At 40.8% G+C, this 21,392-nt stretch overlaps 1 protein-coding gene across 2 annotated transcripts in view; it reads right to left on the bottom strand.

Moving 5' to 3' along the window:
- dmxl1 (Dmx-like 1) overlaps positions 1-21,167 on the bottom strand; it is a 44,099-nt gene extending 22,932 nt beyond the window's left edge. For both annotated transcript variants that reach the window (XM_036578469.1, XM_036578470.1), the window contains exons 1-19: positions 21,017-21,167; positions 19,444-19,636; positions 18,837-18,962; positions 15,439-15,513; positions 15,268-15,346; positions 15,040-15,163; positions 14,858-14,924; positions 14,570-14,748; positions 13,179-13,380; positions 9,111-9,279; positions 7,250-7,438; positions 5,993-6,231; positions 4,591-5,269; positions 4,005-4,126; positions 3,816-3,905; positions 3,516-3,618; positions 3,308-3,427; positions 2,917-3,135; positions 1,050-2,693 (exon numbers count right to left, since the gene is read on the bottom strand). In XM_036578469.1, coding sequence (XP_036434362.1) covers positions 1,050-2,693; positions 2,917-3,135; positions 3,308-3,427; positions 3,516-3,618; positions 3,816-3,905; positions 4,005-4,126; positions 4,591-5,269; positions 5,993-6,231; positions 7,250-7,438; positions 9,111-9,279; positions 13,179-13,380; positions 14,570-14,748; positions 14,858-14,924; positions 15,040-15,163; positions 15,268-15,346; positions 15,439-15,513; positions 18,837-18,962; positions 19,444-19,530 — 4,513 coding nt within the window. In that variant the 5' untranslated portion in view covers positions 19,531-19,636; positions 21,017-21,167. The remainder of the gene's footprint in view (positions 1-1,049; positions 2,694-2,916; positions 3,136-3,307; positions 3,428-3,515; positions 3,619-3,815; positions 3,906-4,004; positions 4,127-4,590; positions 5,270-5,992; positions 6,232-7,249; positions 7,439-9,110; positions 9,280-13,178; positions 13,381-14,569; positions 14,749-14,857; positions 14,925-15,039; positions 15,164-15,267; positions 15,347-15,438; positions 15,514-18,836; positions 18,963-19,443; positions 19,637-21,016) is intronic.
- Positions 21,168-21,392: the final 225 nt, after the last annotated feature.

Below are 21,392 nucleotides of genomic sequence, written 5' to 3'. Positions count from 1 at the left end.
GACAATCAACTGTCATGTCTGCTACCTAGCAACCAACCATACGCGCAGCTGAAACGTAAACACGTAATCAATACAATCAAGTTAGTTAGCCAGACAGCTACCGTTACTAATGTAAAAGAGGTCAACTAAAACGCAATAAACTCAAAGTTAAGAATATTGTGACAGCACTTCATGATGTTTATCAGTGCTCACTGCTTCACTGCTCCCCAGTTTGTTTACCCAAACGCGCTAATGTTATTTCACCTAATAAACAGCAACATATTCAGTTCTGTCTCCTCATTATTCACCACCCTCAACTGTAATATTTTGTCTGACGGGTTTTCATTAACATTAACACAAAGGTAATATGAGTGTCTGAGGCTTTTAAAACGCTGTTACAACAATAAAAACTGCTCCGTCAAAGCACCGTTTTCAATGCAGATAAATTTAACGTCATTATGCTAGTTACAGTGAACTATGCTGCCTGTCATTGCATAAAACAATAAAAACAAATGGTTAAAACAGACGTTAAGTTACCTCTGAGGTTGTCTTAAAGTTATGACAGAATTTAGGAAATTTTGTCTGGTTAGGATGTTTCTGTAATACTGTGTTCGTAGCTGGAGTTAGGATAAGATTATGAACTTAAGAACAGTTGTTCTGTAAAAGCTTCTGTCCTCAGTCCAACTGAAGTTTCATGGTGACTAAACAAGATAAGATTTCAGACTTAAGATATTGTGTAATATGGCCCCTGTTAACTAACTGTTGAGATGAACAATGTGTGTCTGAGCAGGGAAATTGTACTACACTGAAAAAAAAAGTTGCTTAAAGGGTTGCTTTAAATTTACATGATTCATATGGGTACACTGGCTCAACATGAATTAAATAAGTTACATACTATGAGTAACTACTTAAAACTTATGTTAATCACATACTTAAAATTGATAATATTTCATTTGTGTGTAACTGATTACATATTGGAATCAGGTAAATTCAACAACTTCTTTTTTCTTCTGTGTATGGCCCTTCAGTACTGGAGCTAGATAACTTCGTAGTAAACAAAAGGTATCAACCTTGACTTTTCCCTTGACTTTCCCCGATGTCTGTGCTGGCGGAGGCGATAGTGTCAGCCAAGGCCATGAGGGACATCTGCTCCATTCGCGTCAGGCCTGGCAGGCTGGAGTGAAGCAGGTGGCTGGACAGAACCTGAGCATGCTCTGGGCCAAAGAAAGTTGGACTATACTGGGACAGATCGATGACTTTGGCATTAGAATCATCGTCCTCGTCATCTAAAGGATCCACATCATCCAAGCTCACAGTGGTGGCCTGGAAAAGCTCGTCGTAGGTGTCTGTCCGACTGGAGCTGTGGCCACTGTCACCATGGATGCTGGCCGTTTTGTCTTTGGCTTTGGGGGTTGTCTCTTCATCTGCAGCAAGCAGAGCATACAGAGGCAGAGGTGGGATGGAGTCGATCTCCGTGTAGTCTGGATTCTCTGTCTTGCTAAACATTCTGGGATCCCTGGCAGTGCTGCCGCTTGCACTGATTGTGAGGGATCGTAAACGCCGCTCCTGGTTGACGGCAGTGTCCTTCAGAGCCACTATCTCTCCAGCTATGCACTTGACCAGATGAGACAGGATGGCTTTGGCCCGTCGCACCTTTCCCAGGTCCATCAGCTCTAAAAGCTGCACTGGGTGATACTGAGGAAGGGTGGGGAACAGGTGATGTGCAGCCTCAAATAAGCCGTAGTCCTCCATCTCAGCTGGAAGGTCATACATTGTCCTTTTGCCACTAAGCTTCTGTGCTAGACTGGTCATAGACCTGGTGAGAGTCTTTTTTGGAGGCTGAAGACTTAACCCCTCTTGCTTCACTGCTGCTATAAGAGAGCTAACACTGCCAACATTTGTATCACATGTGGTCATTGCTGATTTGGCTGGAGCTGGTGGTTGCCACTGGGAGTAGACATGCATCTCACAGTCCATGCCCACTACCAGAATACCATCTCTAACCCAGGACAGGGATACTGGAATGGGTAAGGAACCCTCTACAGAGGACACCAAGTCCACTACCCGCAACAGAACAAGCCGGGAAAAACAGCGCTCCCTGCTGCTGTCAGACAGGCCCAGCTCCGGAGGTTTACCCAGAAGAGGTCCATACATGTACAGTTTAGATCCAAGACCTACCGTCAGTATGTGAGAACCATCCTCTCTAGAAACCCAGTCTAGGTGAACAAGACTTTTACCACTGGTGCCTAAACAGTCCCCAGGCCCCACCAAACCATCCTGGAGGCTTGGCACAATCAGGTGTTTATCAGAGCCATTGCTAGGAATACTTCCCAAACTATCCACTTTAAGAGTCTGCTCTAGCATCCACTGGGACCCTCCTGTGGACTCACACTGGAATATACTCACATGAATAAGGGGCTCCTTAGTAAGTCCCTGAGGTTTCAAATCCTTGTAGGCCACGGCCACTCTGCTAGTGTGGCAGCAGCTGACGCCTACCGGCCAGCCAGGAACGCTCACTGCACTGGTATTGGCTAGACCTTCTTCCACCAGTAAAGGCCATTCATCCCAGAAGTAGGTAGGTGCAATTTCATCAGAAGTATCATTGTCAGAGGCTGTGCTACAACTCCAAAACCTCACAGTCCCATCAGAACATGACGTGGCAAGAAGATACGGAGCTCGTCCAGCTGGCTGCAAGGATGATGAGCTCAAGTGGCCTGCAATGAATGCAAGAGGGATTTAATCGTGTTTCCTTACAACAATTAGATTTCACTGAATAATTTGTAGCACATGTATAATAAAACAAATTGCTTAGCTAATCAAAACTGATTTGTGGTTAACAGATACTCTGCATGCTAAACAGAAGCAACAAAACATCAAGTGATATGTTTCATTAGTTTAGGATGGCCTTGGCCAGAGACAAAAAGCATCAGTCAACACCTGCTGCTGGAGTTACGCGTGTAACCTCAACTCCCTCTGGAAGGCTCAGCTCCTGACTAAAAACCCTCTCATTAGTCAGAGTGAGGCGAAATGCACTTCGCAGGTTGGACCTGCTCAACTTAGATCTCTGGGATGGTGGAGAGCTGAAAGACTCAAAGTTAAAGTTGTTGATGGGTGACGAAGCCGATATGTCTTTATCAACAGGAGTTGAGGTCTCCTCTGGAAAAAAATAAGAACAATAAATTTAAATCACAAAAAACTATAAAATAGGAAACCTTGTTACAACCGTTGCAAAAATTGCATCAATAGTCAGCAAAAATGTGTTTACACTCTAAACTGCTACTGGACAAACGACAAAGAGAATGTTTTCTGTGTAAAATCACATACGCACCGATAGCAACAGGAACTGCTGCCAGCTGCAGATGCCACATATGTAGGAGTGATCTTCTGCTCTGGGTAAACTCGATCACCACCAGAAAGAAACGTGCAGAGAAGAGTGCCGGGCTAGAGACTAAGTGAAGGACATGGGCACTTTGAATTTCACAGCATCAAAAAGAAAGTTGGCAAAGATCAAATGGAATTTCTGAGATGCTCCCTACCGGTCTCGGCAGGCGGGAGCTCCTGTGAACACTCATCATTTTTCTCGTTTCCCAAGATCAGGTCTTCCTCAAACACATGTAACAGCTGGATCTCCTTTCCCTGCTGTGGAGACATTAAGAAGCAGCATAAAGCCTCAGCAGTGGCAAATGGGCTCAAGGGCACATAACCTATAATTTCTATTAAACAGTGCTATGATTATGTATTCAAACAAAGAACTAACCACAATAATATTTACCATAACTGTTGTATAGTTCTTCACTTTTTGTGACTGCTATGTGAGTGTGAGAGCATATACGTACAAAGTCTGTAATGGCCTCAAGCTCGATGATGCAACCTGGCCTTGCAGTAGACTGCTGACTTATGATGTTGAACACTTCCCCAACATATTTCTGAACAGAATAAAAAAAAATTAAGCGTGAGGCTTTTTTTTTGTTTTAACTAATTATACTTGGTCAACAGGCCACACTGGACATACAGCTTGCTCTTACTGATATTTCAGGATTGGAAAGTTCACTCAGCAGCTTCTTGGCTTCAATGACTGCTTGATACAGTCTCAGGAAGTGGCCATCACTTGCGACAAAGCAGGCACTTGGCGAATTGCCATATACACCTTACAAATACAAAATAAAAGAGTAATCATTAGACAAGGACAGAAACTCATAGTAAAACGTTCCAAGAATTTAGAACACAAGAAAAGAAGAACACAGTACCACTGATGAAAAGTGCCACTCTTACATAGAATTCCTTTGCCTGTGGTCATTTCCTCAGCATAGCTCAAGTATCCTTATTCCGGTTAAGTGAACATTCCCAATAACAGTAAACAGCTGTCTTAAACAACTGTAACAGTATTGAATGTTCTTTGCATTTGCATACTTATGTAGGGCGCTTAAAGCCTTTTACTTCATGTATAGGGAAGCTTACGATCGTAAATACAGGTGCATTTGTGAGACACTTCCCTTGTGTGCAATTGTGCATATAAAAGTAAACTTACTGGCAATAGCTCCCCTTCAGCTTGCTGAAGGCAAATGAGTGAGTGAGTGAGCGAGCCAGGTCACAAAGAGGAGATACCCTTACCAAGACAGTTGCTGGGGATAAGAGTTGGGAGCCAGGCCACATTGGAGAAGGCCGAGGCATGGAGGGAGTTGATCCTGGCAAGCTCAGATACACCCCCTGAGAAGGAGAGAGGACCAACTGGGTCAACCCTCCACAGAATCAGCTCACTGTAGATAGCGTTTGGATCCTGGGACACAGCGCTTAGGGTTGCCCGGGTCTTCTGGCCCGAGGAGGCGGGGCCAGGTAAAGATTGGGCCAGGATGTTTTCTACCTCAGGTGTGCGCAGAGCATTGTGATGTGAGGTGGTGAGTAGCAGGGGCAGTAGCGAGTGGCAGGCTAGGTCGTTGAGGTGAAAGCGGTGGCCACAGTAGCGGGACTTGTGTGAAACACTTAGCACAGTCGAGAATGCCGAGCCTTCAGCGAAGCTGACTGCCCACTGATTGAGGGAACCGTCTGCATGCTTTGAGATCATCAGCACGTTAGGGGTGAAAATGCTCAGACGGAGGCTGTTGGAGCATGGCTTGCTCTGGCCTAGTCCAATCAGGACTGAGGAGGAGCGGGGCAAGCCCGCGGGGCGCTGGCGGCCGTGTTGGATGGCCAGGTCCACATTTTTGTTGCAGGCGTACATCACCACGCTACGGCTAAGCGAGTTGGCATCACCAGTGGGGAAGGCAACTGGTATTCGGGACACGAAAGACACCTGTGATGGGAAGATGAGGAGAACAATACAGTGCACAACTGATCAGCAAACCAGTTGCCCAAATTACTATGTCACAGGGTCACAGGGATTGCTTGTGGGAGAAAAATATATACTTCAACATGCTACAAATGCATGAATTGTATTATTTTTAAAATGAAATAAACACATGAACATAAGTTTTTACATAATATATATAGTTTAACATCAAATCTCTCATTGTAAATCCCACTGCTCCATACCATGCTGTGGACTAAACTTGTTAATTCAGCTACCTGTGCTGCAGTAGTAAATGATTCTGGCACTGCCCTACCACATCAGCCTGGAAAAGCCTAGCAGGTCAACAATACATTTGCAAAGCATAGGCTGCATCAGCTACACAGGCTGACAATTACAAATCACCAGGCAGTCTTAAAAGTGTGAAGAATTGTGAAAATCTAAGCCAGCAGAATGAGTGCAACAGACAAAGTGAATTTCAAAAACAAAACAAACACATAAAATAAAAAAAAACACATATGCCTGTGTATGTTTATAAAATAACTTCTGCTGTTATCCTGTTTAACCCATCAACGCCCTACTCGAGGGCCTAAGATGTTTCCTGGTGAAAATCCTGAGTCACTGAGCAAACACAGGCAAATTTAAACACAAACAATCCTAACAATCCCATTTTACATGAGGGCTACTGGCATAATGTACATAAGAAAATAAGTAGCCTGTTTCGCCTACCTGTGCCTGACGAAACATTCCGGGCTGATACTCATCCAGCCAGTCTACGTGCCACACCAGCAGAGAGCCATCCATGGGGTGGATGCTGAAGAGCATGTCCGCCCCCCTGTTCCAGTCACCCAGCAACACATCCACCTGGTGTTCCACCGCAGCTTTGGGGAGAGGGCTGGAGGCTGCATCAACGTTCGCCTCTCCTTTTTTGTCTTCAGGGCTTACAGCATTGCCTTCCTCGTCAAAGTCTGTACCGTGAATGAAGAAAGTTTTATTTATTTTACTTGGTTCAACACAGAAGTGTTGGCTTACATGCCGTCAAGCTCTATAGAGCGTGTCCCAAACATCTAGACCAGTGGTTCCCAACCTTTGTTAACAGTATGGACCAATGCCCAACCCACATTGGCTTTCACAGACCGGATGGTGGAGGGGCGGGGGTTGTTTGGTGGTTGATGATGCCCAAAAGCTGTTGCGCTGGTTGTGATGTGTGGCTGGTATTAATGCTACTGAATATAGAGGGGCTTGCATGAAATACTTTGCACTGGCTGCATTTTAGAAATGCGTGTTGTTGGAAGATCAGCAGACATTTCCTAAATTGGTATATATTTTACGAATTGGCACTTCTGGTGATTCTCTCCTGAGCATATTGCTGCTTCTTCTATCTTGCAGCAGTTATTTCTGCTGTGTGGATGAACTTTAATATTTTTTGATCATCTTGGTATCATTTTGTTCTTGTTTTCCATGTTTTTTCTGTGTTTGCACAGAAATCCTTCAGCTGAAAGCAGCCAATAACAACCAGAATGCATGCACACAGACCACAGAGACGACATGTCCATGAAATTTAATGGGAAGAATTAGGGCTTAAATAAAGAATCTTGTATAATATTATTAGTTACATTAATGATAGTATGAAAATAGTAGATTTCAGCAGTTAGACTTGGTTAAATGATCCACTGTCTGGTACCGGTCCGCGGTCCAGTAGTGGGGAAGCTCTGATCTAGATGACCAACGTGTGGAAGGTTATTCTGAAATGTAAGATAAGCCACCATCAAAGGTGATCTCAAACTCAACCATCAATTTGGGGTGAGGGACACACCATTAGCATAATAAATAACAACACGATAAATGGGTACTGTCAGTACATAAAGACAACTATCTATTGTCAGTCCTTAAAGAAAAATGAAATATCATGATACACATCACGTATTGAGAAAATGTCATCAAAAGGCATCAAATGTGAGAACCCCATTCATGAATAATACAAACCTTCGTCAGCCTGGCTGGCCTGGGGTTGGTTCTGCTGCTCCAAACTGCTCCTGATCTGCTGAAGAAACACCTCCATGGTGAGAGTGAGCTGCAACTCTTTGTTGTTAAGCCAATGGACAGTAAAAGGTCCACCAGGCTCCTCCTCATCTGATCCGCTCAGTGACGAGATGGAGGGCAGTAACGGGATATCTGGATTAACACAGCACATTTGCCACTAGATAACCAAACTTGTAAATGTACATGACTTGTAAATGAACATATTTACAAATAAAATTTTGGACTGCCTGTACAAATTATAGAACTATATATGCTGGCAAGACCACTGGACTTATTGAAACTTTCAAGCAGTTCTGCACTTCAGCACTAGGTAGAAAATCATTCCAGAATTCTCACTGCTGAAATTCAACTGACATTTAAAATGTGTGTGGTCACAGTGGTAGAACCACATCTTAAACACGAATAACTTCCTCCCACACTCCGACATAATCTTTCCAGCTTTGGACCTACTCACCAAGGCAAACATCTCACTCAGACACAAAACTCACTCAGACACATAACTGAAAGAGAATTCGTTTCACAAGACCAGCTCATTATCCATTAAAGTTCATAGACCATCACCATGTATATCAATACCACACTGTTCAGCAGTCCTTTCTTAATGTTATCATTTACATTTTTTTTAACCTCCTTCATTTTTCATGTCTTCTTTTAAATAGTACTCCACAGTCAGTAATGCTGAAGATCCTGCCATCATGGTTTCAAAAGTTGTAAATTTTTTTAGTATTAAAGATATGCCACAGAGAAGTGTTTTCCAGTGTTAAATTCACAAAATATGTATAAACTAATACAATTTAATAGTAAGTAATATAAGAATTTAATAGATAAGTGCTCTTCTTGCACTTCTTGATCAATCTTTAAATAGTAAATAAAAAGGTGCAAAACAGAGAACAAGCTTGTAATGGTCATTTTAGAGATCTACATACACTTTACAGCTAATGGTTGAGAACTCAGGCTTTCATCTTATTACACGTAGATCACAGGCATATTGTGTCTGACATTTAAAAAAACTCAGCAGAACTAACATTATATCCATAACCTATAGGTAGCTAGCTAACGGCTGGGCTGATCACACAAGCTCCTGTTATGAGTCGGCATAGTCATATTTGTGGACATGGTAAAGAAATTTCTTGTGTGCCACACCTGTAGAGTGCAATTGCGGGGAAACACTGCGAGCCTTGATGTTAGGGGGCATGGCTAACGTGTTTTATTTCTACAGTTAAGGCTGACCACACCTATCACTCTCTTGTAAACGAAGTTAATCGCTTATAGTAGGATCCTGTAACAGGTGGCTAACACAAGGACCAAGCAGTGTCTAACTACGATACAAAACACTGGTGTAATACACCTTCATAAAAGCAATGTTAACAAATGTGAAAAAAGCTTTAATAATGTACTTGCTGGGAGTTTAGTCTGGGACTCAGAGCAGCGGAAGAGCAATCACTTTATGTGAGGGAGAGGAACACGAGTACCTGGCGTTTACATGTACATAATGCTGATTGGTACTTTGGTTGATCTGATGTCACTTGTGCCAAATTTAGTCCAACCCCAACTCACACCGAACTAAAGAAACGGCAGAAAATGTCATTTCAAAAATTTCTTAACAGAAAAAAAAAACACCACCACTGTTTCTCTGCCAGTTCATTGTTAAAACATCACAAAAACTACAGCTAATAGAAGAAAATAAAAAAAAAAAATAAGTAGACAGGCTTTAATGAAAGTTGAAGTGCAGAAAGTTGGTAGTTGGATGGTCAAAGGATATGAAACTGACACTGAGGTCAAAAGTAGCTGATGCTGCAATTACCTGTGGCTGGGTTGATGCTAGCAGCGATGTGGAAGTGGCACAGAGCATTGGCATGAGGGGTGCTGGCTCTGTGAGTGTAATGCTTGTTCTGCTGATGAGGTAGCAGCCCTGTGTGAGCTAGCTGGGCCGTGCACCTGATCGGCCCTCGCCACGATTCAGTCAAGTTCAGCTGAGTGAGATAAACAGAACAGATCAGCATTTTTGAATATGCAAACACTTTTCACTTATTTACCAGTTGAATTAAAGGCTTTTGCCTATTCTATTATTACAACCCCATTTTCAAACAATTGTTGAGATTCTGTGCAAAATGTAAATAAAAACGCTGATAAAAAATGCAATGATGCGCAAATCATTTAATGGAAAATTGTACAAAGACAACATATCAAATGTTGAAACAGGGAAATTGTATTGTTTTTTTGGAAAAAAATATGCCCATTCTGAATGTGATGCCAAAAAAGTTGGGACGGGGGCATGTTTACCACTGTTACATCGCCTCTTCTTTTAACAGCATTCTGTAAGCTTTTGGGAACTGAGGAGACCAACTGCTATAGTTTTGAAAGTGAATTTTTTTTTTATTATTTTCACTTGATACAGGATTTCAGCTGCTCAATGGTTCAGAGTCTCCTTTGTTCTATTTTTTGTTTCATAATGCACCAAATGTTTTTAGTGGATGTCAGGTCTGAACTGCAGGCAGGCCAGTTTAGCGCACAATTTTTTTTTAGCCTTATGTCCAATATTTAAACCTTATTTTCATGCAGCCTCTCACAGTTACAACCCTTTACAGAAAAAAGTTTTAAAGGAATTGCACTCAGTTGATCCCAAAAAGCCGACTAGGTCAGATGGATTAGCTCTTTTCTTTTTCAACACTGCAGCTCTAATTCATTGCAAGGCAATGAAACAGACATTTTTAATCTTTCCATTAGAACTGCTGAATTACCAGTTGACTGGAAGGCAGCCATTGTACATCCTCTTTTTAAGAGTGGTGATGAGGCTGACTTAAACTGTTACAGGCCTATATCCATATTTACCATGCATTTCTAAGCTTTCGGAGAAACTTGTCCACAAACAGCTAACTAACTATCTTGAGGACCATAACATTTTCTCCACCATACAGTCTGGTTTTCGTTCAGTTTATGGATGTTACTGCCATTTTGAAAGTTTTTATTGACATAACATCTGGCCCCTTTCTAAACGCACCACTTTTTTTCCCGCTGGTCAAATTGTCCTCTCTCATCGTACCATGCACTAGTGTATGCTTATTTATAAAACTCTCCTTGGTTGCTCTCCACCTTATTTAAGTCAGTTACTGTAGCTATAATCTGTGGCTAAGTATAACATGCAGTCCTCCCATTACATCGAAGTAAGGACCCCTAAAGTAAACACATCGTTATGTCCCTATAACACAGCCTTATGTTAGTCCAGTCTGCCACTGCCAATGACTGGAATTTTTTAGAGAAAACACTAAAACTGGATACATTAATTTCAGTCACTGCTTGTCAGGGCCTACTTTATGACATTTTTATTGACACTTGTAAATTTTTGTATCACAGTACAGTTTTAATGACCTCTGTAAGTCATTTTTCTTTTGTCTGATTGTTTTCTCTTATTTTTGGTCTCATTTTATTCTGTTACCCTCTCCCCTCCCTCCACACTAAGTTTCTTCTGGCACTTGCTAAGCTGATATCGTAAATAAAAAATTTTGTTCTTAATATCTTGCCTGGTAAAATAAAGGTTAAAAATACTTAAACTAAATAATAAAACTAAAAATACTTTGAAATCCATGATTTCCAAAAGGAATTTCAAATTTTGATTCGTCAGACCACAGAACACTTTTCCACTTCACCTCAGTCCATCTTAAATGAGCTCAGGCCCAGAGAAAGTGGTGGCGCTTCTGGATCCTGTTTATATATGGTTTATTCTCTGCATAGTAGAGTTTTAACATGCATTTGTGGATGCAGCAACGAACTGTGTACACAGACAGTGGTTTTTGGACGTGTTCCTTAGCCCATGTAGTAATTTCCACAATCATTTTTGTTTATAATGCAGCACTACCTGAGTGACCCAAGATCACAGCCAGAAAATATTAGTGTTCCCGTTGCATACAGAGATTTCTCTGGATTCTCTGAATGTTTTAATGATATTATGTACAGTAGATGATGAAATCCCCATTCTTTGCTATTTTACGTTGAGAAACGTTATTCTTGAACTGTTGTGCTATTTGCCTGCACAGACTTTCACAGAGCGGTGAACCCCTCCCCATCTTTACTTCTGAAAGACATAGCCTCTCCTGGGATGCTCTTTTTATGCCCAAAAATGTTACTAACCAGTTGCCAATTAACCTTATTAGTAGAGATGTTCCACCAGGTGTTTCTGATAACATCACACAACTTTATCAGCCTTCTGTTTGCCCTGTCCCAACTTTTTTGAAATGTGTTGCCAGCATTAAATTCAAAATGGGCACATGTTTTGCAAAAAACAATACCACTTCTCAGTTTTAACATTTGATTTGTCATCTTTGTACTATTTTCAATTAAATATAGGCGATAAATGATTTGCACATCATTGCATTCTGTTTTTATTTACGTTTTGCACAGCATCTGAACTTTTTTGGAAATGGGGTTGTACTACTTGAATCAGTATGTTAATGCAATAAACCAGGGGTTTTAAACTACCAGCCCATGGGCCACATTTTCATACATCTTTATATGGCCTGTCACATATTTACTATTTATCTAGCCTGAAAATATTCAATTTTTCCGAGGCTAAATATTTACATCTGACACTGAGATTTGCCTCAACTACTAGACATTATGGCCGGTTACCTAACGTGTTACATAATATTTGCCTAGGTTGATGCTTACGTTACTAAAAGCAAAAATAGAGTGCGGCATGCAAGAAGAACCATTCAAACAAAAAACCTGGTGCAGCATGAACGGCATACACCGAGTGGACATGGCTGTATTTAGCTATAACTAACTTAGGCATTATCCTAATTTAGGCTGACAGTCACTTAAATCTGCCTTCAAGAATTCAACTCAGCACATAGTGGTAGATACAGAGTGTCAGAATTAATGGAATTACTCCACCAACACTTCACTCACATTCACCATTCAATGCCAGTGCTATTACTATTAGAGTCTCACATAATTAAACTGAGTATATGAAATATACGTAATATACGTAAATAATAATAATTATTATTATTATTCAATTAAATTAGTTCGTTATGTAGTTAGAAAATATTATGGAACACTTTTCTCATATTTTAGTTTACAGCTAATAGGACTTTGTGACCCTTATAAAAAACTATATATTATGTCAATTCTATTTAACAGGTTCATGTTGAAGAACTCCTAAAAATGCCACATCCATAGCCAACTTTTTGCTTAAAACTACACTCCTGTGGAAAAAAAAAATGGGTCAAGCCAAACTGATGCTTTTGGATTGGAGTTCAGATTTAAACTTTATAGAGAATATTTGGTCTCACATCAAACACAAACTAGCCTGGCAAAGCTTTTCAACTGTTTAAAGCCATCAATGCTGTGTGGAAAAATACTGACTCTTAGTTCTGTAAAAGTTTGTCTGTTAGTTTACTCACAAGACTTCAAAATTGAAAGAAATTAAAGGGAAAAAAATACCCCATACTAAATTACTTTGTCTATTTGTTTAATGATCTGTTGTTAAGACCATTAAACATTGTTAAGACGCTTAACGTTTTGCCATTTTTTTGCATGGGAGTGTATACGAGTCCATTTCTGCCCTTTTAGTGCAAACAAGCTCTTTTCTGACATCCAACATAAAAGTCAAATCTCAGCAATGGTAAAAACAAAACCCATCAGACAGTCTTTGCTATAAATCAGCTTCTCTGTAGAATAACACAGACATGAAAGAACATGAAAGAAAGTGCACTATGCTTTTGAAAGTCCACTGCATAATTTGACATGATCAGTTCAGCCATAAAAGCAAAGTCTGTTTGGCCCTAATCCTCTACACAGGTAACTGTATAAATTATCCAATATGCAACTACATTTACTCAGTCTTTTGATCAAAGGGAGGGGTGTGACTCACCTCCAGTGGTGTCCCACTCTGGCCTTTGTTATTACAAAAGGCCTTCTTCATGTTATTTGACTTCAGTGCATCGCTGTTGTTACTGCTGCTGTGATTGTGCCTTAGTCCAGACAGCAGACAGTCGCTGGGCAGCAGGGTCTCTGCCCATAGCCGACACACACTGTCCTTGCAGCAGGTCAGTAACACATTACACACGGCACCCCTGGAGGCAGAGAGGAAGCTGCTTAATTGACTTGCTGGTATGACTGCAGATATGTTTTTTGGGTGTACAAATCTCTGACCACAAAACAATTAAATGTGATTATGATTTCTTTAGGAAACAATTCAATGCAACATGAAATCTCTAATTAGGACACAATTAAGAAAACAAAATTCAGACTGTCGCCTCGTCTTCAACGGGCAGTGCAATAATCAGTACGGGTGGACGAGACGTGATGTGATTTACATAGCTACACTATGTAAGTTTTGGGAATCTGGAGGCCTGTAATTACACGCAACGTGTGGAACAACATTTTGTAACATGGGTTGTGCTTCTGAACTCTTCCCCAGGTGTATGAATCTGATGACTGCAAGCGTTTTGAAAGAATATTCAAAGAGAACTCAGTCAACAACTTGGACAAAATGTCTTCTGAGGATTTAATTTGCATTTAAGACATTTAATTTGCATTTTGCATTTGAGACATAAAGTTAGACCTTCTTTTTGAGCCAATGTGTATGCCATTAATATGTAAAAGCCACATGACATGGTCCAAAATCAGGCTTGACAGGGAAACTCAAAGCAGTGCACGCACACCATATCTTAGTGGGTTTTTTTCTGACTAAATAATGACATTTTTAAATTTTAACAATTCTTATTTGGAACAGCTTTAACTAGTTTTTGCAACTGTATGAAACACATAACTGTGTTAACTGGGAAGCAATTCATCCATTAGTTTTTTTTTTTTCAGAAATAAGATACCACAGCTCACTCTCTTGCAGGGTTAAAGTTCACCTAGATGAACTCAACGCAAAACAAAACCAGTTACCACTACAGAAGGGAAGTCATCACATCCTTCCCCATTCAAGTGAATTTACTTGCATTCGGTGTGACCATGGCTTTAAGATCATTTAGAATGTAAAAATACACTGAAAATATAAATGTGACTTAAGAAAGTATTTACACTGTAAACTATATTTAAAAAAAAATACACTAGGGTTTTTGGAATATTCTGAAAATCTATGTTGGCCCAAAAATGATCACACATTTATAGAATATTGTAACAAAAAGTAAAATCAATTGTAATGCTCTAAAATCAATGCAGCTGAATAACCTTCAGACTGATGCATCACAATGTGCTGGTGCATTTTAAACACTTAGTTTTTTTTTGTATATAAAACCTGTGGATTCAAACCTGGGCATGTATTTGCTGGTCTTCCTCCAGGAGAAGCCAGTGACGGCACGAGGGTGGGCCAAATAGATGAAGGAGAAGTCAATCTCCCCTTGAGAGCCAAGCTCAGGGGGAGAGAAAAGCTTCATAACGTCTGACTGCCACTTGCTTGTGCTGTACCACACCTTCACCAAACAGTCATCCTAAATGCAAGATGACCCTTACGTTTCTCAGACAAGGTTTACGGTGTGAATGGCAAACATGCTACAAGCTATCAATATGAATGAGTAGCAAGAAGTGCTGGGTACCAACCTGTCCTGCAGTGGCAAAAAATTCTCCACCTGGAGAAAACTTCATTAGGTGAATAGGTGAAGCAGTCCTATAACAATAAAAGGCAATATGAAGAAACTTTTATTAGCACCTTGACCATAGATTTAATCTAATTAGCCAATTCAGTTACATGCAAATTTCAAGCACTTCCATTAACAACTTACTTGCACTGCCATATACACCTCCATGAACATGGAGGATCGCTACTTGTCTCCCCCTCAGCACTACAGCAGAAATTCACATTGGACCATAACTGTAAGCAACCTGACCCAGTCAAGAGACTAGTACCTACAGACATGTAAACAAGAGAAAAAAAAATGGACAAAGGTTTAAAAGAAAGAAAGCAAACGCTGACCTTTGTAAGACAGATCTGTACATAGACACTCATGTACCTGTGGGGCTCCAAGCAAGGTTGTGTGCTATAGACTCCAAAACGAACTGGCCAGTTTTTTGCCAATGGTAGTTTAACTTCTGTAGAAATTTAATACAGAATATGCGTCAATACAGCACAAGAAATGCAAAAAGGGTCATCACTGGAAATCTGGTTGTAAAAATAAGCTCACCGTTTGTATTTTTTCCTTTGGGCTGATCTGCATAGGCTCAAATATGCAAATAATGTTTCCATAGGATGCAGCTATCTGTTGGCAACAAGATGAAATAAATGTCTTTCAAAGGGGTTAAACACTAACACAGCCTCAACCTTTGCTATCGATTTCAAAAAAATTGTTTAACAATCAACAATCTTCTCCACAGATTTTTCATTTCATGAGAAATGCACACAATATAAACTAGTGCACAAATATAGCCAATACATTTCTTGAAATAATGGACAGCTTTTGTTATTTAGAGGAAAATGGGTGCTGCTAATAGCTCATTCTTAAAGCTCTGAGCTAGTCACAATGGCTGTCCTACAGCACTCTCACAGAATTAATCCTTAATCCCTGTTGATTAAACGATATAATTTCATACTACATTTAATTCCTTCTTTTGTTGTTTGACATGGCATCAAGTACGTACAAGTACAGGTTTAATGTGGGAGACCCTGCCAAGGATACAATACTGTCATGCAAGAATGAGTCATACTAAGCCACTCACCTCTGAGACAGAGTGACACATCTGGCTTATGTCTATTATAAACCATGGCCATGTATCATTCATCTTATTTCATGTCTTTTAACAAGCAACACAATCCAATGCGGTAACCTCAGCCTACATATGGTCCCTGCACAAATTTTCCACTGAATGCATTTATAATCTGGACCAAAACATTTCCATATAGGCACGGGTTTGCAGTAATTTTTTTAGACAGTGGCCACTTCTAATTCCTGCTCTGACAACAACAGAAGCATGTGATCAGTGGTAGGAAAACAGCAAGTCAACTTTGCGGTACTCTATTTATATTTGTTATTTATAAATATCAACTCAGTCCAGAGTAGGGATTTGCACAGGTACTTAATTACTTGGTTAACCGTTCAAGGTCCCAGTATTCAAATACTGAAATCACTATCTGGGTATTTGTTACATTTTATCACAAGGAGACTGAGAAAATGTACATTTGTGACATTTGCAAGTAAGTATATATATAGATCTATTATATTACCCTAAGCTTCCACACTTTGCTAAGGACATTTGTTAAAGACATGACCTGAGCAGGTGAAGAGGGCTCAGATGAGGCACTAACTAGGTTAACTCCTCTAGATGACATTAGCTAGGCCAAGAAATAGGGAAAAGATATTTCTCAGAGAAGCTATCATATTGGCATGTCGTCCACTGAGGACAAAAGTCTCCATCAACATCCAGTGTTGTGTCAGTTAGCTCTGTTAGCTCATTAGCTTATCTGAGGAGGCAGTTTCGGTTTCTCATCCATTGTGAAAAACTACTATACCTCTTCTTCAGGTATCTTTTTAATACTTAAACTTGTTTTTAAATGTATTCCTCTGAGTCCTGCAATTTTTATTTTTCCAACACTAGTGCTGACACACAAAAATGTAAGCCCTACATTACAGTCAATTGTCCATTTTCTTCCTTTTTCGCTTCCTTTTTTGTTTTTCTTTCCCAGTGATTAAATGATTATCCGTTCACTGACCTTACAGATACTCAAATATCAAATTTGGACAGAATGCACTTCCCCCAAAATGTGTAAAAGTTAAATTATGCTCATGTGTCGGAATGCTAGTGTATCGTTATGTTTACCTTTAAAATAAACAGTAAATAAACAACATTTTTTCAAAGCGAGGTACTATCACTGGGGGCTACAGCTACAGTGGTGATTTGCCAAGTCATCACCAATCACAAGCCTAAATTCTGCATTGATAGAGGGTTGTAGATAGAGCTGCGCGATATGGCCAAAAATCTTATCACGATAAACAAAATTTATATTGTTCGATATCGATACATATCACAATAAATGTCTAATCATTATTTCTTTTAAGTTTGAAGGCTGATTTTTGCTCCTGAGTAGTTAATTGCTGTTTTAAACTATACTTTATGGTCGGATCATGACAAACACTCGCCAAACAGTGGAACATTTCACAAATCTGTCATGGGAGAGTGGGAGAAAGTGTCGGGTGAGTTGTTTTTAATCAGCTGGAAAAGCACGGCCGCAGTTTTTGTAATATTCATAATTTAAGAAAGAAAACAGATTATTTTTAGCTGTCTGGCGACGAGTGCTAGGCTATCCCGTTACAAATGCTAAACAAGTGGCCATTAACAGTGCTAAACTGTTCAGTTTCTCAACAACGTCAACTTAGTACAAACAGCAAACATTTGCTGGCTCGGTACGTCAGTGATGGATCACACCGCCTTACTGCCATCACTCCTACCACATCCCTGTCGAGCACATCGCAGTATTCACACACCAGCTAGCAGACGACTGGGTTTCTCTATAGTAATTTGAGGGGTGAACCGCAATATATCAACACCAGACAAAAGGAGTCCTCCTTTTAGCTACGTTTAAACTGAAAGCGGTGCTTTTGTGTCTCGTTTCATCTACAGTATCATCAATTCGCTGTGCTGTGTGAGTGACGGAGCGCTACTTCAAGTTAGCCAGCTGCTAAAAACAGCTAGTCTGGAAAGACAGCGCTCTCTCGCTTTCCAGTGCCTCACAGCTTTCTCAGTTTACTTTCGTTTAAATCAGGGCTGTAACTTGCATGAACCCACTTCTCTCTTTCACTTTCGTTGCTTGGGAATGCACTAATACTTAAGTATGACTGTCCGAGCACTGTAACAGTGCTTTAGTTGTGTGGAGCAGATGTGATTTAACGCTGCTAAAGCTTGTTAGAATGTAAGAAAAGAGGTGAGTTCACTGTAGGACAGTATAGTTACGCCACTTATCTCATCACTCACACTTGGTCACAGGAGAACAGAACGCCGGTCGCTTCACTCAAACAGGAAATGTATAACTCCACGTTTCAGACATTCCTCACGTATATTTGGCGACTCAATTTTACTTGTCGCCCCCTCCCTCCCAAATCATGTCAAAAAGCTCGGAAGTGCACCCTCTCCTGGCGACAGCAGGGTAGTATCGTTTCCTTGCAGCAGAAAATGCCACCAGGGCTTTCGCTAGAACGTGGAAGTGTGAGAACAGTGTATTATATCGAACATTTATCAAACATTTCTTATTGTTCTATCAAGGAAAGTTATATCGCGATAATTATCGTTATCGTTTTATCACCCAGCCCTAGCTGTAGATATGGTTTTCTTACAAACAAAAGCTCCATTTCAGTAAGTTTGTTCCCAACGTGCCTAAAATAAGACCGACTGACCATCTGCTGAATGACCATACAAGAGGCAAAGCCCTAGTCATGGAACTATTGAGGTAACACTGCATTTTTTCTTTTTAAGAAATGTCACTTTAAAAAGCACCTCTGACCACACCTGTGCCTTTTAATGCACTGGTTAAAAGAAACGTGACAAGCAACACCCACCTGTTACGCAACAAGGAATTAAACAACAATTTTACCTGCCCCCCTTGCTGAGAGCAGTCCACACATCCCACTTGGATGTTCCCATGTTTGGCACCTGGAATGATCTGAAGCCTCTCAAAGTCACTCCCCAAGATTACAATGTCACAGCCAGATGCATAGGCCTGTCCCAGGAGCAAAGAAGACATGAATGTTTATTTGATACACACAAGTGCAAAGTCTGGCAAAACACAACTGCCCTCGCAGTCATAAATATTCATCACAGAAACAAAAAAGGTTATTAGCAAAAAGCTCTTCAGCAGAGTGGAAAGTTTTAACTTTCACAACAGGGCAACTCTGAAGACACCCACCATTACCTAAATGAAAATGCATGTTACAGATAAGGCTTGCTTTTGAGTAATGTATTAGGCCTAGAATGAAATGCACTTGAAAGGATGACTGTGCAAAGCATGTCATGAACGGGTAGAAAGTCACCTAGGCAACAGCCTGGAGGACGGAGACACAGAAAATAGACGGATATTGATTTCTGTCCATGCAGCAGAATGAAATCCTCAGAGCAACGACTCGTGGGAATGGTGCCATATGCAATTACTCTGGAATCACAGGCACATTTAGTGTATTCTACAAGCCACAAGGCTTCCTTACCGTGAAAGGTACGTTGTTTATGCTCCCCACAGAGAAACAATTGTCCCCGGGGTTGACAGCCCCAGTGAGCACTTGGTGTAGACTCATTGTCCTCAGTACGCCTAAATTTCAAATCACATCCAAAGACTGATGGATATTACAGAGAAACCCAAGCAATGTCATGGTCTTCCACAACTGTGTCCTTGATATCCACCTAAAAGATGAAATGAAAAGATCAAGAAAACACAAAAGCTGGCACATATATGACAATTCATGACCTTGTTATATCCACCTTTCTTTGTTAAATCTATCTTTCCTCATAATAAGAATATGGGCAAACAACCTTGATTGGGACTAAAAAGATCCTTTTTTTAAAAAAAAATCTCTACCCTGACACAATATTGTGAGAGGTGCCCACACTGATCACAAGTCCAAACTAATGTTAACAGATTCACAATTACAGATCGAACTGAGTTACCAAGCTAGCTTACAGAGACTACATCACCTCTCTTTAAACTGTATAATAAGTTATGGACATAACTGTCTAGGTCAGTGGGTCCCAACTCCAGCACTGTAGCCCACACGCACTGCAGAGTTGAGTTTTCCCAGCACCTGAGTCACACCATACGTTAATGATCAGGTCCTTCTATAGCTAAATGTTTTAAAATGCAGGTAAAACACTAAAGGGTGCAGTTTAGGTGGACTCCTGGACTGGAGTTGGGAAGCTGATCTTCACAGAAACTATCCAGAAAAGTACCGTGTGTTACATCACGTGATGACGTGACGGCGAGCTGCTGGCGTTGCTAACTGGAATAGCACACAGGCTAAAGCAATAAATTTGATAAGAGACTAAATACTAATCTGTGGTACTGGTCAATCACAGCGAACATTACCTAAATACTCGTATAAACTAGCTAGCTAACCTACCTAACCTTAAGCAACGCTGTGTAGTTAAATTATTACTTTGTCCAAACGACTAGCCAACAGCAGCTAGCCAGCTAGCTAGTGAGCTGCTGGTCAGGAAAGCTAGCTTAGCTTAGCTAGCTGTCAGCGCTACAAGCTCTACACTTCATTCAGACTCGGCAGGTTGCTCTACTTAGCTAGATTAGCTGAACTAAAGAACGTCAGCCATTAGCTAGCCATTAGCTCACTGACCAGCTCATCAGCTCTGGTAAGGCAAAGCAGCCCTGCAGGTTCATCCACGGGTGTGACACTCATCTGACCAAAACAGCAGCTAGCTATGTATGTCAATACCAATAATAACAGTAGAGCTCCAACTACGGTGTTGCTTCAAAAAGGTGCTAACAACCTAATATCCTCACTGTAACCTTATTTACCGATGATGCTTCTCTCTGTGTCACCTGTTTATGCAGATGTTGTCATACTAGCTAGCTAGCAAGCTCACTCCTGGAAAGCTAACTGATACTTGCCTAAATCTTATCATTGGTAGCTGGCTAACTACGCTGAAAATATTCTCACAGAAACCTGCCTTTGCTGTTTTTCTGTTGGCTAACTTTAGCGAGCACCTCACAGATTCCATGACAGAAACTGTGCACAAGGCCGCAGAAGTCCAGGTGTAACACAGAGGTCTTACCTCACGAGTTCGCAGAATAGCAGGTTGTGTGTAATAGTAATGTGTATCCCCCCCATTACGGGAGTTAAGTGCTGCACTCATCGCTCGTTGGCATTTGTGTGCAGCAGGAACAGCTCACTGCGCTCTGATGTGGACAAGTCGTTTGGCGAGGTGTTTCCAGCGCAGTGCATTGTGGTCGTTGGAGTTCTCGGCTGTTAACTACGCTACGAACAAGAAGGCAATGGAAGTTGATTGTGAATAACTCTGTTTAATGAGTCCAGTGTGAGGTTTTGAGCTCCGGGCTAAGAGGTTACTAGCATATAAGCAGCCCAAATACCGCACCGTACAGTACGTACCCCTCAGTAGTTGCCAACTGTTCAGCCTGATTTATAAATAA

Source organism: Colossoma macropomum, unplaced genomic scaffold, assembly GCF_904425465.1.
Source record: "Colossoma macropomum unplaced genomic scaffold, Colossoma_macropomum, whole genome shotgun sequence".
NCBI lineage: Eukaryota > Metazoa > Chordata > Actinopteri > Characiformes > Serrasalmidae > Colossoma > Colossoma macropomum.
This window is presented reverse-complemented; position numbering and strand designations above follow the sequence as displayed.